The following is a 17,403-nucleotide window of genomic DNA, read 5'->3' as shown; positions in this document are numbered from 1 at the left end:
GCTGAGCGTTTAGCTAACAATTGTCGCTTCTCGGGGACATTCCGATGGGCTCGTTGTTTTGCTGACCCTGGATCCAGAATCGCCTCTCTGTCGGGGACCTATTTGCTGTTTGATCACTGTCGACCTGAATAAAATGTCAACTTGTGTTTCAAAGCCTTCCTCCAGCTTTCAAAATGGAGTCAATACAAGGGGTTAAGACTCAGGTGAACTAAGGTGAGGGTTTGGCCTTTTGGCCGGGTTGTTGGGATTTCGCCGGCCCAGCTCGTTGGAGCTGCGCCAGCACGGGTCCGGCGGTTCAGCTGTCGTGATTTTAGCAATCTGGCCAAAAGGTCAGATTCCTTCAGTTGTTAGAGGGGCCAATAACCAATTTTGGGAGCCGATATTCATTCAAGCAGCACCTGACTGCAATCAACTGATGACACTTGTAAAACACCAGAACAGTGAAAAGGTGCGGTCTTGTTTTGTTGGAATGAAATCTTGCATCGACTGCGGCACTATGCGGAATAGTTTGGAGAGCCCTGGCTTAGTGGCATGTCCATGTTGCAGTCTTTTATGCTGCTTTTGTTTCCTTCGAACGAAACCCCCCAGGAAGCTGATTTTTGACACCGGCGCACGTTTATTTGTGCAAACTAATCAGCGCCGGCCACAGCGCGTTTTGAACGTCCGATCATTTCCTGTGCGCTGTCAAAGGCGGAAAGCTTTTACTCGGAGAAGAAACAGATGCCGCTGACCACAGGTGGCAAAAGTACTCGCAAAACACCATGTGTCGAGATACTTGCTTGTGATAGTCTGATTCGACCGCAAAAGTCCAAACAAACTAACTCATTAGTGCCATTGACGATGACGGACGTCCAATCTCACCTTCCGCTTTGAATTGAAATAATCAGTAGTAGACGTCCAATTCATTTGAAACTGGATGTATCTTGATCAGAGGAAGGACAAATTTGACCCTCGCTGTAGCTGGCTGAAAGAGACGTCCAATCTGTGGAAGTGGTTTATACTCAGGTGCGACTTATAGTCCAAAAAATACGGTAGTTAGTTTGAATAATCGAGTAATCGGATTAGGAACATTTAATGCGTTGCAGAATCAATTTTAGGAGATGTAAAACAACGGCTTGCTAAGGTTGCACTTTTAAAAGAGCATTATATGCAAATACAAAATAAAATTCCCGAGTGTTTTTTCCAAATAAGCAGAATTGCAGAGTTGAGCTTAAAGCAAACTAAAATACCTGTGCTTAGCCTCAAACAGTATAAAAAAATACAAATAAATTAGGACCTAAGTACAACAAAAGGCTAACTTGCATAGCAAAAGTCCACTTGCTTAAATGCTATAAAATGCGTCTGTTTTTTTTTTTTTTTTCAAACAATGCTCTTAAGAAATCGTTCAAACACATGTTCCCCATAAAAAAATGCTAAATATACCTATAAACTAAAATTACGAATGCATTAAAAAAAAAAACATGTCCTCAAACAAAAACATACCTTATGCTGGTCTAAACAGGGAGCAGCTGGATTCAGCCATGTTGAATGAGTTATGTCATATTCACTGCTGCCACTAGAGGGCAGTTTATCCACCCCCCCCCCCAAAAAACTAAATGCAAACACTTTCAAAACAAACCATTACAACAAATTAAATGAATACTCGAAGCAGCAATCGATTCATCGTTGCAGCACTCCACCATACTGCAATTTTGGTTAACCTCCGTACCTCCGTGAAGATGACGTTCGTTCTTGTTAGCTAACCAGCTCGCATTTTTTTGTTGTTGTTGTTGATATCATTCAAATTTCATGGGATTCAACTTTTGCTTGTCATTTCATTTTTTGTTTTATTTCGATTTCGTGTTTTCAAATGTCTTGATGATTTAATGCGACTTATGTGTCTCATTTTATTTGTGCTTTTTTTGCAGATTTTCATCTGATGTAATGCACTTTGAATGACCTCGTGTTGTGCTGTACAAATAAATTTCCCTTGCCTTTTTGCTCGTCAGATGCTAGTGGACGGCTCCGTCACGTCGACGGTCCTGGAGGGTCTGAGCCCGCTGACGGAATACGAGCTGGGTGTCTACTCCTTGGTCGGAGACCAGACCAGCGAGCCCCTGCAGGGCCGCGAGACCACCTGTAAGTGTTCCTTTGCCCTCAGGAAAGCCGGACCACCACGTAAAACCCCCGTGTTGGGGAACTCAAGGAGAATTTTCACGTAAAGATATGTTAAGTGCTTTTACGAGGCCTTTAAAAGTGCGCTATCTACGGGCTCCTGCGCCCGTGCTGGCTCCCGATAGGACTAGTTTACGTTACGTTTGATTTATTCAACATCTAAAAATGGAAAGAAAAAAAAAGGATCATCAACTGATGTCATAGTGGAGTGCAGTTGACATCATCAAAGGGAGTACGCTGGGGGAAAAAAAAATAAGTTCAAATTTCTTCGAAACTATTGTTGGAATGAAAAGATAAGACACAAGACGGATATATACATTCAACATACGGTACATAAGTACTGTATTTGTTTGTTATAACAAATCAACAAGATGGCATTAACATTATTAACATTCTCTTAAAGCAATCCATGGATAGAAAAACTTGTAGTTCTTAAAAGATAAATGTTAGTACAAGTTATAGAAATTTTATATTAAAACCCCTCCTGATGTTTTTGTTTTATTAAAATCTTTAAAATTTTCAATCAAAAAATAAACTAGCTCGCCTGCCATTGTTGATGTCAATAATTACACCATGCTCACTCCCCAAACCCATTAAATCATTTGGACCCAAGCGCCAGCAGAGGGCGCCAAACAACAAAAAACAAGTAACAAACGGACATTACACTGCTGTCATTTTAATCTGTTTGAGCGGGGCATGTGCGTTAATTGCGTCAAATATTTTAACGTGATTAATTTAAAAAATTAATTACCGCCCGTTAACGCGATCATTTTGACAGCCCTAATTTGTACTGATTTGATATTGTTATCAGATTTTTGTGGTTGGACAGTATTGGGATATCGCCTTTGTACAAGGGCTGGTCACAGCTTAGCACAGCAGTTATGCTTATTGACCGTTAAAAGGCATAATTGGGCAACTGTATACAATTGTTTTTCCTTCTAATACTGAGAGAAGGAGCACACTCGGAGTTTTGTTCTTTTGTCCGCCATTGATGGCGATAGACGTCCAATCCCATTTGATGCGGGAGGGTTGTCATTTGCTGCCACCTTCCAGCTTAAATGGGTCGGACGTCTACTAGTGGTAGGGAGGGTGCATCTTGGCCAGAGGAAAGTTGTTTGAAACTGACGTCCAATCCATTTTGTGACCATTTTCAGTGCCGCTGCCGGCCGTCACGTCCGTGAACGTATACGACGAGACCATGAGCACCATGAGGGTTCGCTGGCAGCCGGTGGACGGAGCCAGCGGCTACGTCCTACTCTACCGATCCATTAACGGCACCGAGCCTCAGACTGACAAAGAGGTAACGCCGCGTGGCTGCGACTTGGCGGGCGCGTATGAAACTGAAGCTACTCTTTGTCGACAGGTGCGCTTACCGGCCGGCGCCGGCGACACGCAACTGACCGGGCTGCTGCCCAACACGGCGTACGCGATCTCCGTTTTGGCGCAACACGGCGATGCGCTCAGCGAGCCGCTGAAGACCACCGGAGTCACGCGTACGTATTGTTTAGCTCTTTGGGACGTCACGGGGAGAAGAGTTCAACATTTTTTCCCCAGTTCAATTACCGTATATTCCGCACTGTAAGACGCACCTTCAATTTTCTTAAAAGCAGACAGTGCGCCTTATAATCCAATGCGCCTTATATATGGATAAGTATTTGTTAATCAATCCCCACTCTAGTGCCCATGCCACCTGCCGGCGCCTTGAGAGTCAGCGGCGTGACTCACAGCAGCATGAAGCTCCAGTGGGACGCGGCACCCGGCGCGGTGCGCAAGTACTTGGTCAACTACAAGCCTGAGGACGGCGACGCCAAAGAGGTGAGATCTCCTTTCCTTTGTATTCTTCATTCTCGTGTTGGAACTAGCGCCCTTACATTCATTACGATACATCACCAAACTACTTTTTGCTGTAACTTCTAGCATTCAATACAACAACAGTGGTATGAAAAAGTATCTGAACTTTTTGGAATTTCTCACATTTCTACATAAAATCACCATCAAATGTGATCTGATCTTTGTCAAAATCACACAGATGAAAAAAACCAGTGTCTGCTTCAACTAAAATCACACAAACATTTATAGTTTTTCATATTTTAAAGAAGATAGCATGCAAACAATGACAGAAGGGTGAAAATAAGTAAGTGAATCCTCTGCCTATGGAGAATTAAAGAGCAGTTGAAACAGATTTTTACCAAGCAATTTGAAGTCAGGTGTATCCCCAATCACTGATGAGTGGTTTAAAGCTGCCCTGCCCACTATAAAACACACACATGGTAAGAATTGTCTTGATGAAAAGCAATGTCTGATGTGCATCATGGCTCATTCAAAAGCGCTGTCCTGTTGACCTGTTGATTTGTATAAAGCTGGGAAAGGATAAAAAACCATCTCTAAAAGTCATCAATCGACAGTCCGAGAAGTTGTCTACAAATGGAAAGAGTTTGGCAATGTTGCTTCTCTCTCTAGGAGTGGCCGTCCAACAAAGATGACGCTAAGAGTTCAGCGCAGAATACTCAGAGAGGTAAAAAAAAGAATCCTAGAGTGTCTGCTAAAGACTTACAGAAATCACTGGCACAGTCCAATACCTCCGTGCACACATCAACTATATGGCCAAGAATGGTGTTAATGGGAGGACTCCACGGAGGAAGCCACTGCTGTCTAAAAACAAAAAACAAAAACATTGTTGCTCATTTAATGTTCGCAAAAATGCACTTGGACACTCCACAGACGTTTTGGCAAAATATTTTGTGGACTGATGAAACTAAAGCCAAATTGTTTGGGAGTACCACACAACATCATGAATGGAGGAAAAAATAGAACAGCTCACCAACATCAACACCTCATCCCCACCATGAAGCATGGTGTGGAGGGAGCATCGTGATTTGGGGCTGTTTTGCTTCCTCAGGGCCTGGACAACTTGCAATCAATAATGGACAAATGAATTCAAAAGTTTTGCAGGAAAACTTGAGGCCGTTTGTTAGACAGTTGAAGCTAAAAAAAGAGGATGGATGCTGCAAGAAGGCAGTGATCCAAAACACTGACGTAAATCAACTTCACAATGGTTTCAGAAGAGCGAAACAAGTCCATACTTGTAACTCATTGAGATGCTGTGGCATGACCTAAAGACAGCGATTCATGCCAGACATCCCATGAATCTGACTGAACTACAGCAGTTTTGTAGATAAGAATGGGCTTTGATTAGTCCTGATCGATGTGCCAGACAGATCTGCAGCTACAGGAAGCGTCTGGTTGAAGTTATTGCTGCCAAAGGGGGGGCCACAAAATATTAAATGTAATGGTTCACTTACTTATTTTTCCCCCTTCTGTCATTGTTTGCATACTATCCTCATTAAAATCTGAAAACCTACAATGTTATGGGTGGTGTAAGTTCAAGCAGACACTGTTTTTTCTTCTGTGTGATTTTGACAAAGATCAGATCACATTTGATGGTGATTTTATGCAGAAATGTGAGAAATTCCAAAAGCTTCTGATACTTTTTCATACCATCTTACATTTTCTCATTTTAGAGCAGCCCTATGGTTATTGTACGAGCGTTATTAATGTTCCGTGATCCAAGTGAAAAGTGCAGCGCCGTGGCACCAGAGTCATTTTACAGATGTCTATGCTGCTCTCTGTTGACAGCTTTGTGCTCTCAAACTAGCCTCGGAGTCCACATGGCTCTTCTCACTTGTCCCAGAAGAGGTTATTGATTGGCTAACATAGATGTCAGGGTCAGCCAATCAGAGACAGTCTGACAGAGTAGGGCAGCAAGGGTGGAACCACCAGGGTGGCGTTGGGTGGCAACTGCCGGTGTAGGCTCACTATCTTATTCCCCTCACTATCCACTCGCGGGGGCCTGCGCTTGTCAGTGACGTTCCTTATTCTCGGAATGAATATACAACTTTAGCATTTGTTAATAATACGCTCTGTGTGTAGTAGCATCCATCGATTTTCCTTTTTAAATTAGCACTTTTAAGCGAACGCAAGAAGTAACAACGGGAACATTTTTAAATAGGCATTTCACGGGAGGGCATTTCGACTCTTCGGCCAATCACGGGAAACCATTTCGACTCTTCGGCCAATCATATAGCGAGAGCGAGTGCGCCTACACCGGTCCCTCGGCGAGAAGAGCCGGCAGAGATCGCCGATGCTGATCTCTGGTGTTTCAAGTCTTTTTCTAAATTCCACAAAGACACGTTGGTTTCCCCCATCTTATGTTTTCTGTCTCAGTTTGAATTGACGTTATACGATAGTCTGGCAGTGAAACCGCGGAAGCATGTGTTTTATAGCTTGAAAAGGTGTGTGGGAGGTGTCAAAGTAGAATCTGACCTAGCTGCGTAACATAAAGCTGGCTATAAATTGTCATCATGTCAAGACTTTGCCTGCCATTGACGGCGCAAGTATTGCACGTCTGTCGCCGTCCATTATTGTGACAAAGCACATGAACGCATTGGCTGTGATAGAAGAATCACTAGTTGGTCACCTGTGGACGTCAGATCCATTCGTTCATTGGTTGCCAGCTTCTCGCTTCAAAAGGATTGGCGTCTACTAGTGATAAAGTCATTGTTTACTAACAGTGGTGGATGAAATACTCACTTTTTAAAATTTAAGTACAGATAAAGGGGTAAAACAATGACTTAAGTACAAGTATCTTAAGAAAAAAATGTCCTCAAGTAAAAGTACAAAAATACTTGCTTTAAATTTTAATTTGCAAGAAAAAGTAAGTTTTTTTTCCAAGCTAATGTGTATACAATACTTTTGCACGCACAATATTACCATTTTCTTTTTGGCATTTTAAAACTGTGCAGAATGGAAAAAAACAAGCAATAAAATTGACTGCAATCTAAACAGAAGATTAACAAGCTCAGAAAACGGATTGCGAGCAACTATCAGGTGCCTGCCGCCACCTACTGTACAAGAGTTTGCGGCATCATCTAAAATTGCGCTGCTCTCACTGTTGGTTTTTAATTAGTCAATATCTTGTTCACCTGCCTAATCTTCCTTGTACTCGTGTTGCTGCCTCTAGTGCTCAATTACGGTATTGTTGCACAGGGTTTATCAATTGCACCGGAGGGGTGAAAAGGAAACAAACCAAAAAAAAACAAAAAACAAAAACAAAAGTGAAGGAATCTGACATTTTAGCCAGATTGCCGGAATCACGCCAGCCGAACCGCCGGACCCACGCTGGCACAGATGCAACAACCCGGGCCCGGGAGACACTGACAACCCGTCCAAAAGGCCAAACTCGGTTCACCTAAGTCTTAACCCTTGTACTGACTCCATTTTGAAAGCTTGAAAAAGGCTTCGAAGCACAAGTTGACAATTTAATCAGGTCGACAGTGATCAAACGGCAAGGTGAAACAGACTCAGGCGAGGAGGCAGACTCGTTCCAAGGTCACCATATCAAGTCAACAAAAGGTTCCTGAGAAAAAAAATGACAATCATTAGTTAAACATTGTCTTTTTGAAGGCCCTCACGGGGCGGGCTGTGGGCAGGAGAAGGGTGTGCTTGGATGTTGTTTAGGATTATTGTCTGTTTGTGGATTGGACAGGAGGAGTTACTGTTGTCAGGGCAACGAGGGTTGTGGATTTTGCTACCTCAGCATCAAAGGGGCTCTTGGGGTCTAATCAGTCGTGTTATCAGTTGGATATCGGGCGTTCTCTGGTACTGGACGTCCCGCCATTTGTCCAGGAGAACTTATTGCGAGAATTGGTGGTGCAGACATGGGCATGTAGATGTCAGCGTCAATCTTGCTCAGTCAGTTGCATGACACACACGTTGGGCTTCCGTGATAAGAAGGCGTCATGTATCTCTTATGCCCTATATTCTGCCTGTTTTCCTTAAACTATGGTATAAGTGCTATTTATTTTATATTAGGTGTGTTAGAGTAATACAAACAGTCAAACAGTAAATATGAGAAACGATACTGTTCCCTGATTCATTATATTAATTGTGTTAGAGTAATACAGTCGATCGGTAAATATGAGAAAAGATACTATTCCCTTCAAACAAACAAAAGTAACGTGTCACTTAGGTGACAATTTGAAAAGTTGTGGAGTAAAAAAGTACAGATATGTGCTGTAAAAAATCAAAAGTACCACTTCATACTGTACTTGAGTACAAATAAAGTACAGATACACAAAAATGTACTTTAGTACTGTAATGAAGTGCTTTTCCTTTTTTACATTCCACCGCTGTTAACTAGTGACAAACTCACAGCAGAAGGATGATTGGATATCGTCAACGGCACCGAAAGCATTACTGGCGGGAAGACATTCCGCTGTAATGCGTATAAGCGTGGGGCGACGTGAGGAGGATGTTCTCACACCAGCTGGAGCATCTTGGACATTTTTTTCCTTTTCCGAGCGGCGAATGAAAAGCGTGGCGCGTGATTCATCCCAGACGCTTTGTCCTCCCCGTGGGCGCCTCTCCCTCCGCAAATTCAGCCCAACCAATTGACTACCTAAGAACTTTAACAGATACCTCGACTGTCCAAGAAGTACGGTCTAGAGATTTCCCAATTGTATATTTTTGCATCCGAGTCTGTGAGAGTCACCTGATTTTGAGAATCTGCTGATACCGAGTCCCGATGCGATGCTGAAAAACTTTAAAACATGTTACTATCCCACCGTTCACCGTTCTGTTTTGCGTTCATTATAGTTGAGTAATTTTTAAACTAGAATAACGTAGAAAAATGCTTGTCTTTATTAAATGCTTCATTGAGTGAGTCCACTCACGCTGCTGAAAACAGCCTCTCACAATGAGTCGCCACAGCTTACGTATGCAATTTTAATGACGATTGACACATTTGCGCCTTTGATCTTAAAGCTACCACGCTTCTCTGGCAAGGTCAAAGCAACAAACCTGTCAATCATTGTTAACTTTAAGTACCACATGCAAGCTGCACTGGACAGTTTGGTCGCACTGCTTAGTAGGAGGGAAGGTGGGAGGCTATACGAGCATGAAGCAGAAAAACATAAATAGACTGCTGGCCAAAAGTATTGCAATTCTGTCAGATAATGCTCAATTTCTGCCAGAAAATGACAAATGCTTTGGTAGCAATATCTTCATTGAATTTGCTTGCAATGGAAAAAACACAAAAGCGAATGGGGGAAAAAAATCATTATCATTTTACACAAAACTGCAAAAATGGGCCGGACAAAAGTATTGGCAGCCTTTTAGAAATCATGTGACGCTTCTCTAATTTGTGTCATTAACAGCACCTGTTACTTATCTATGGCTCATAACAGGTGGTGGCAATAACTAAATCTCACTTGCAGCCAGTTAAAATGGATTCAAGTTGACTCAACCTCTGTCCTGTGTCCTTGTGTGTACCACATTGAGCATGGAGAAAAGAAAGAAGACCAAAGAATTGTCTGAGGACTTGACAAGCAAAATTGTAAGGAAGCATGGGCAATCTCAAGGCGACAAGTCCATTTCCTACGACCTGAATGTTCCTCTGCCTACCGTGCGCAGTGTCATCAAAAAGTGGCACTGTGACTAACCATCCTAGATGTGGACAGAAAAGAAAATTGACCAGAGATTTCAACGAAAGATTGTGCGGATGGTGGATCAAGAACCTCGACTAACATCCAAACAAGTTTAAGCTGTCCCACAGTCCGAGTGTACCACAGTGTCAAATCATGCTATCCGTCAGTGTCTGAATGAAAAGGGACTCCATACCCAGGAAGACCCCACTTCTGACCCAGAGACATAAAAAAGCCAGGCTGGAGTTTGCCAAAACGTACCTGAGAAAGCCAAAAACGTTTTGGAAGAGTGTTCTCTGGTCAGATGAGACAAAAGTAGAGCTTTTTGGGGAAAGGCATCAACATAGAGTTTACAGGAAAAAAACAAGGCCTTCAAAGAAAAGAACACGGTCCCCACAGTCAAACATGCAGGAGGTTCCCTGATGTTTTGGGGTTGCTTTACTGCCTTTGGCACTGGACTGCTTGACCTTGTGCATGGCATCATGAAGACTACCAACAAATTTTGCAGCGTTATGTCGGGCCCAGTGTGAGAAAGCTCGGTCTCTCTCAGAGGTCTTCCAGCAGGACTATGACCCAAAACACAAATCAAAAAGCAGTGGCCAGCAATGAGTCCAGACCTGAATCCTGTGGAGAGATCTGAAAATGGCAGCCTTCAAATCTCAGAGACCTGGAGCAGTTGGCCAAAGAAGAATAGCCTAAGATTCCAGCAGAGCATTATAAGATATAGATACCGGAAGCGGTTGTTCCCAGTTATTTTGTCTAAAGGTTGTTCTACCAAGTATTAGGCTGAGGGTGCCAATACTTTTGTCTGGCCCATTTTTAGAGTTTAATGTAAAATGATAATGATTTCTTTTTTCTTTTTCCATTGTCTTTTGTGTTTTTTCATTGCAAGCAAAATAAATGAAAATATTACTACCAAAGCATTTGTAATTGCAATCATTTTGCAGAGAAATTGAGCATTATCTGATGGAATTGCAGAGGTGCCAATACTTCTGGCCAGCAGTGTATATTTTTTTTAATTTGTAACCTGATCCTTTTCACCCGATTCCGATCCTCTCCCTCCCTACGGTCCAAACAGATCACTCGCCATCAGTAGCGCCGAAATGATTTTAAAGGGAATTTCCGTTCCATAGGTGGAAGTCCGTGGCGACGTGACCTCCCTGGACCTGACAGGCCTGATCTCCCAGACGGAGTACGACGTGGCCGTGACCCCCGTGTACGACGAGGGTCCCGGGAACCCCATGCCGGGAACGGGCGTTACCGGTGCGTCTAACGTGGCTTTATTTAAGGAGCGGCTGGCGAAACTGACGTCCGCTCCTCCCGTTTTCCGGCAACAGATGTGGTTCCCGCCCCGAAGAACCTGAAGTTCTCGGAGGTGGACATGACCTCCTTCAGAGCCACCTGGGAACACGGGGCGCCCGACGTGGCGCTCTACCGCATCGGCTGGGCCAAAAAAGGATCGGCCGACTACCAATATGTAAGCTACAAACTAAAACTGCCTAAATTAATTTATATACTATAGAAATCTCATGAGTTCCAAAACCTTGTCGTTGGAAATGCCTTTTATAACCAAAAACTGCACTGAGAAATGTTACACGAGGAATATGTCACTACAGTATCTAAGCTGATGTTTGCAAATATCATTACAAAGAGAATCATCACGGACTACAAAAAAAAAGATAGCATTTGCAGTTTTTTTCTTGTTTTTTAAATTTCACAAAAACAAGAATTGAAAGAGTTTTAAAAAAAATTTTTTTCAGTGAGTGAGACAAAAATTTAACAGTATGAACAAGAAAAAATTGCTTTATTGATGGTAGGTTTGCATGTACTACTAATAATAATGCTAATAAAACTTTTTTTTTTTCAATGGTGTTTCTAAAGTGCGCCGCCTAGCCAAAACCATTTGACCCACCAACAGCATGCATACACCAAAACGACCTGAGTTCTCATTCTTTGTTTGACACCCCAAAACTGACGTTTGCCCAAAAACGCGAGTTTATTAAAAAAAAAAAAAAAGTCAAATTTCAAAACGCTACTTGTCCTACAATTTATGAACAAATCACATCATTCGTGTGTTTTTTTCCACATTCTGTCTCTCATGGTTGAGGTTTACCCATGTTGACAATTACAGGCCCATTCATTTTAAATGGGCAAGATTTCCCATTCATTTCGATGACACAAAAATGTCCATTCACGCCTATTGATTTCCAACCTAAGTGACTTAATATGAACAGAAAGTGACCCTGAAATGCCCCCATATCAACAAGAAGTGCCCCAAAAACATACCCATTCATTTTTAATCAGCTAAATTTCCCATTAATTTCAATGGCACAAAAATTTCCATTCACTCCTGTTGATTCCTAACCCAAGTGACTCAATATCAACAGGAAGTTACCCGGTATGAACAGAAAGTTGCACTGAAATGCCCCCAATCAACCCCATCTCTACAAGAAGTGAACCCGAAATGCCCCCAGATCCATTAGAAGTGAGTCTGAAATACCCCATATCAACAGAAACTGACCCAAAAATATACACATTCATTTCTAATGGGCAAAATGTCCCACATTTTGCAATGGCACAAGAATTTCCCTTCACGCCGATTGATTTCCAACCCAAGTGGCTCAATATCAACAGGAAGTGACCCTGAAATGCCCCCAAATCAGTAGGAAGTGACCCAATATGTACAGAAAGTGAACCCGGAATGCCCCATATCAACATGAAGTTATCCTGAAATCCACCCATATCAACAGGAAGTGACCCAAAAACTTCCATTCATTTGTAATATACAAAATTTCCTATTCCTTTCAATGGCACAAAAACGTCCATTCAATCCTATTGATTTCCAACTCAGGTGACTCAATAGTAACAGGAAGTGACCCTGGAATCCTTCAAAATCAACAGGAAGTGACTAATATGTATAGGCAGTGAACCCGAAATTCACCCAAATCAACAAGAAATTTCTAAAGGGCAAAATTTCCCATTCATTTCAATAGCACAAAAATTTCCATTCACGCCTATTGATTTCCAACCTAAGTAACTCAATATCAACAGCAAGTGACCCTGAAATGCCCCAAAATCAACAAGAAGTGACCTTGAAAACACACACACACGCACGTCAACAGGAAGTGACCTAAAAACATACCCATTCATTTCTAATGGGCAAAATTTCCCAATCATTTCAATAGCACAAAAATCTGCATTCACTCCTTTTGATTTCCAACCCAATTGACTCAATATCAACAGAAAGTGACCCTGAAATGCCCCAAAATCAACAGGAAGTGACCCAATATGCACAGGAAGTGAGCCTGAAATGCCCATAAAACAACAAGAATTGACCCTGAAACCCACCCCACGTACACAGGAAGTGACCAAAAACATACCCATTTATTTCTAATGGGCAAAATTTCCCATTTATTTAAATGGCACAAAATTTCCATTCACTCCTATTGATTTCCAACCCAGTTGACTCAATATAATCGCAATTTCTCTAGAAATGGCTTTTTCTAGTTTTGTTTGTGCGTTTGCAATAAACAAAAATGTAGTCATAAATTCAAAATTTTCTGTTTTTTCCTTTCTTGTTCTTTTAATGAATAAAATTCTGATAAAACTTTTTTTCCCGCTTTTTCTGTTTTAATAAATCCGTTTCCCTCCGTTTGCACGCGGCAACACAGTCCATCTTGAACAACGACGAGACCTCGCATCTCCTGGAGAACTTGGACCCGGACACAGAGTACACGGTCACCGTCACCGCCATCTACCCGGATGAGTCGGAAAGCGAAGACTTGATGGGAAGCCAGCGAACGTGTGAGTATTTCATAATTCTCGGAAATTTTCAAAAGTGCTGCTATATCCAATAAAAAGACGCGTTCCTCTGTAATGAGCTTGTTTTCTCTTTGTAGTGTTGAAGGCTGTTGCGGGTATGTCCATTAAATTGATTGTGTTTTTTTTGTTCACAACTGCATGTACGTGTCCATCAAGAGTTCATTGTCCACATCATACGTGACAAAAACTGAAAGTAAATCCTCCACGAAAAGATTTAGAAGCAATGCTATGGACGATTCTGATACAACCCAAAAGGAGCAGAAAAACAAATATGGACATCTTCATTTTTCTTCTAATGTAATGAAATACATCATAGTGGGACAAAACTAGATGGACCAGACTGACTTGACCTGGTGATTGACGCCGATAAAGACTGCAAAAAATGACTTGCTTCCACCTGTCACGTGTCTCCAATTCATCTCATGTAACAATATTACATCATCATAAGTTGTGACATCATCATCATCATCAAATGTCAAATGCATGTCTTGCTTTTGGTTTGGTTGTCAAAGAGTGATCCCCCACGAAAAAAAAATCATTTTGTTGTATGGGGCTTTCCTATAGCAAAGGCCCAGGTGGTAAAGTTCAGATTTTTTCTTTTTGAGTGGCGTTTGTTCGGCGCGCCGCGCAGCCCGAACCGTTTGACCGATCGGCACCGTTCGAATATCGAAACGACCAGGATTTTAGCGCGACGTAGGGATGTTTTCGAACAACCCCGAAAAAGTTTCCGTTTGCCCGGATGTCGATTCTATTGATGCCAATGTGCTCGGATTCCATTGACGCATTTGGAAGTCGATGCCTTTGACGGCAAAGGACGTCCAAATTTCCCATTCATTTCCAGAAGCATTTTCTTTGTTTAATACCAGTGACAGCCATGTTTGTCGGTTCTATTGATGCCAATGTACTTGGATTCCATTGACGCATCTGTAAGTCGATGCCATTGACAGCTATGGGGGTCCAAATTTCCCATTCATTTTCAATGGCAAAAAAAAAAAAACAATGTCCCCCAAATCAACAGGAAGAAACCAGCCTGGGCGGGTCTAAGATCTGTATCCCCACACAGCAAAGCCCCATAGTATAGTATAGTAATACACTCCTACTTGAGTAGAACAATAAAGGATGGAAAACAAAGACAAGTACAGTGGTACCTCGACATACGATCGCTTCGACACACGATCTCATCGACATCCAACGTAAAATTTGACTCGCCATTTGTTTCTACACCCGACGACATGCTCCGTATACGAAGATATTTGACAGCGCCGCAGTTTCTTTGTTTTGCTGGAAGACGGACGCACGGCTGATTTTTTTGGTGAGAGAAATCAACACTGGTTCCAAGAAGGTTAGTGCAGATGGAGAAAAAAAAAAGAAAAGGTGACTCTTACCATTGAAATGAAGATGTAAATGATAGCAGAATATAAGCTCGGTGTGTGCTGAACTTGGTCGAAGAATGTTGATCTCGGCTGTCCTCCTCCGTTTGCCACTCTTTATAAGTTTAGGTGACAATTCTTATTGTGGTAACATCAAAGAGCCGTATAACAAAACTCATATTCAATGTTACCACAGTACTGAGAAGTATGTGTGATCAATTCCTTGACACCAAACCGAAATGGACGCTTCTTTAATTAGCCTTTGAAGCGGAATTGTCCCCATCTCCACCCTCATAATCATCATCATCACCATCATGATCATTGTCCTCTTAATCACAACCACCACCGCCATCCTTTCTTTTCGACACGGGTTTGACTTTGCTTTTGTGTGTCAGTGCGACCGGAGCCTCCTCGCAACCTGCGAGTTTACAACGCCACCGTCAACAGCCTGGCGGTCAAGTGGGACCCGGCCCCCGGACCCGTTCAAAGCTACAAGATCGTCTACTCGGCGCTGCCCGGAGGCGAGCCGCTGACGGTACGTGCGTGACGCGGCCGCATCTGGAAAGAGGCGGTCGGGAATGCCTGTTATCCAGCGCCACTAAGTCACATATGCGCGAGTTTGGACCCGGCCCCTCGCCAGTGTTAACGTTCACAACACGCAATCTTGTTCGGTGGCGACATCAATCACCGGCGCGGTCGTCTTTATTGGACAAATGTGGTCAAAACGCACAGACTATAAAATATAGTAATGCCTCATTTATAGTGATTGCTAGGTCGCAGAGGTCTTGAAATAGACGCAATACGCAGTTAGGCTTCTACTCGGGCTCTTGACCCTCACTCTGAACAATTTCTGAATTTCAATTCCTGGGTTTGAATTTCAGTCCCTAAAATTGAGTGAGGATTTCTAAATTTCTATTCCATAAATTCCTGACTCAGTTTGAATGTTTTAAAACTGAATTTGTGAATTTCAGTTTCTAAGTGGAATAACAATGAATCCATTTCATCCGTTTCAATTTCCCAAAATTGAATGATAACTGGAAAATGTCCATTCTTTGTTTGAAGTTCAGTCCCTAAAATTGAATACGAATTTCTAACTTTCAATTCCATAAATTCCTGATTCAGTTCGAATGTTTCAAAACTGAATTTTTAAATTTCAATTACAAAGTGGAATCACAATTATTGAATTCATTCCGTTTCAATTTCCCAAAATTGAATGATAATTGCATAATTCCAATTTCTGGGTTGAAATTTCAGTCCCTAAAATTTGGTAAGAATTTCTAAATTTTAATTCCATAAATTCCTGACTCAGTTTGTATGTTTTAAAACTGAATTTGTGAATTTCAGTTTCCAAGTGGAATAAAAATTAATGAATTTCATCCGTTTGAATTTCCCAAATTTGAATGATGATTGCAAAATTTTCATTCTGGGTTTGAAGTTCTGTCCCTAAAATTGAATGCAAATTTCTAAATTTCAATTCCATATATTCTTGATTCAGTTTGAATGTTTTAAAACTGAATTTTAAAATTTCAGTTAATTGCAATTAATGAATTTCATCCGTTTCAATTCCCCAAAATTGAGAAATAATTGCATAATTTAATTTCTAGGTTTGAATTTACGTCCCTAAAATTGAGAATTTCTCAATTTCAATTTCCAAGCAGAATCCACATGTTTTAATGCTGATTTTGTAGATTTCAATTTCTACAGTAAGTGGAATCACGATTTACGAGTATCATCTCAGTTTCCTTTACCCAAAATTGAATGATAATTGCAAAATTTCAATTTGTGAGTTTGAATGTCAGTCCCTAAAATCAAATGAGACTTTCTAAATTTCAATTTCCGAGCAGAAATCACCATGTCTGAATTCAAATTCCTTACTCAGCTTGAATGTTTTAAAACTGAATGAGTACATTTCAATTTCTAAGTTGAATAACAATTAATGAATTTCATCCGTTTGAATTTCTCAAAATTGAATGATAATTGCAAAATTTTCATTCTGGGTTTGAAGTTGTCCCTAAAATTGAATGCAAATTTCTAAATTTAAATTCCATAAATTCCTGATTCAGTTCGAATGTTTTAAAACTGAATTTTTAAATTTCAATTACGAAGTGGAATCACAATTAATGAATTTCATCCGTTTCAATTTCCCAAAATTGAAAAATAATTGCATAATTTCAATTTTTGGGTTTGAATTGACGTCCCTAAAATTGAGAATTTCTAAATTTCAATTTCCAAGCAGAATCCCCATATACGGAATTGAAATTCCTCATTTAGTTTGAATGTTTTCATGCTGATTTTGTAGATTTCAATTTCTACAGTAAGTGGAATCACGATTTATGAGTTTCATCTCAGTTTCCGTTCCCCAAAATTGAATGATAATTGCAAAATTTCACTTTGTGAGTTTGAATTTCAGTCCCTAAAATCGAATGAGACTTTCTAAATTTCAATTTCCGAGCAGAATCACCTTGTCCAAATTCAAATTCCTTGCTCAGCTTGAATGTTTTAAAACTGAATTAGTACATTTCAATTTCTAAGTGGAATCACACTGGATGAATATTTTCTCACTTTCCCAAAATTGA

At 41.2% G+C, this 17,403-nt stretch overlaps 1 protein-coding gene and 1 long non-coding RNA gene across 5 annotated transcripts in view; one reads left to right on the top strand and one right to left on the bottom strand.

The window, feature by feature from the left end:
• col12a1b (collagen, type XII, alpha 1b) overlaps window positions 1–17,403 on the top strand; it is a 148,082-nt gene that overhangs the window by 70,143 nt on the left and 60,536 nt on the right. For 3 of the 4 annotated variants that reach the window (XM_057823050.1, XM_057823049.1, XM_057823052.1), the window contains exons 22-30: window positions 1,989–2,118; window positions 3,309–3,454; window positions 3,518–3,647; window positions 3,833–3,969; window positions 10,769–10,898; window positions 10,973–11,112; window positions 13,307–13,439; window positions 13,535–13,552; window positions 15,223–15,362. In XM_057823050.1, the coding sequence (XP_057679033.1) occupies window positions 1,989–2,118; window positions 3,309–3,454; window positions 3,518–3,647; window positions 3,833–3,969; window positions 10,769–10,898; window positions 10,973–11,112; window positions 13,307–13,439; window positions 13,535–13,552; window positions 15,223–15,362 (1,104 nt within the window). The remainder of the gene's footprint in view (window positions 1–1,988; window positions 2,119–3,308; window positions 3,455–3,517; window positions 3,648–3,832; window positions 3,970–10,768; window positions 10,899–10,972; window positions 11,113–13,306; window positions 13,440–13,534; window positions 13,553–15,222; window positions 15,363–17,403) is intronic. The other variant, XM_057823051.1, reaches the window with a different exon arrangement.
• LOC130907685 (uncharacterized) overlaps window positions 7,143–17,403 on the bottom strand; it is a 31,878-nt gene continuing 21,617 nt past the window's right edge. Inside the window, exon 3 of the long non-coding RNA XR_009061514.1 lies at window positions 7,143–7,570. This is a non-coding gene — a long non-coding RNA (uncharacterized LOC130907685). The remainder of the gene's footprint in view (window positions 7,571–17,403) is intronic.

Source organism: Corythoichthys intestinalis, chromosome 19 (genome assembly GCF_030265065.1).
Source record: "Corythoichthys intestinalis isolate RoL2023-P3 chromosome 19, ASM3026506v1, whole genome shotgun sequence".
Lineage (NCBI taxonomy): Eukaryota > Metazoa > Chordata > Actinopteri > Syngnathiformes > Syngnathidae > Corythoichthys > Corythoichthys intestinalis.
Note: the sequence above shows the minus strand (reverse complement) of the source record. Positions and strands in the feature narration are given on the sequence as shown.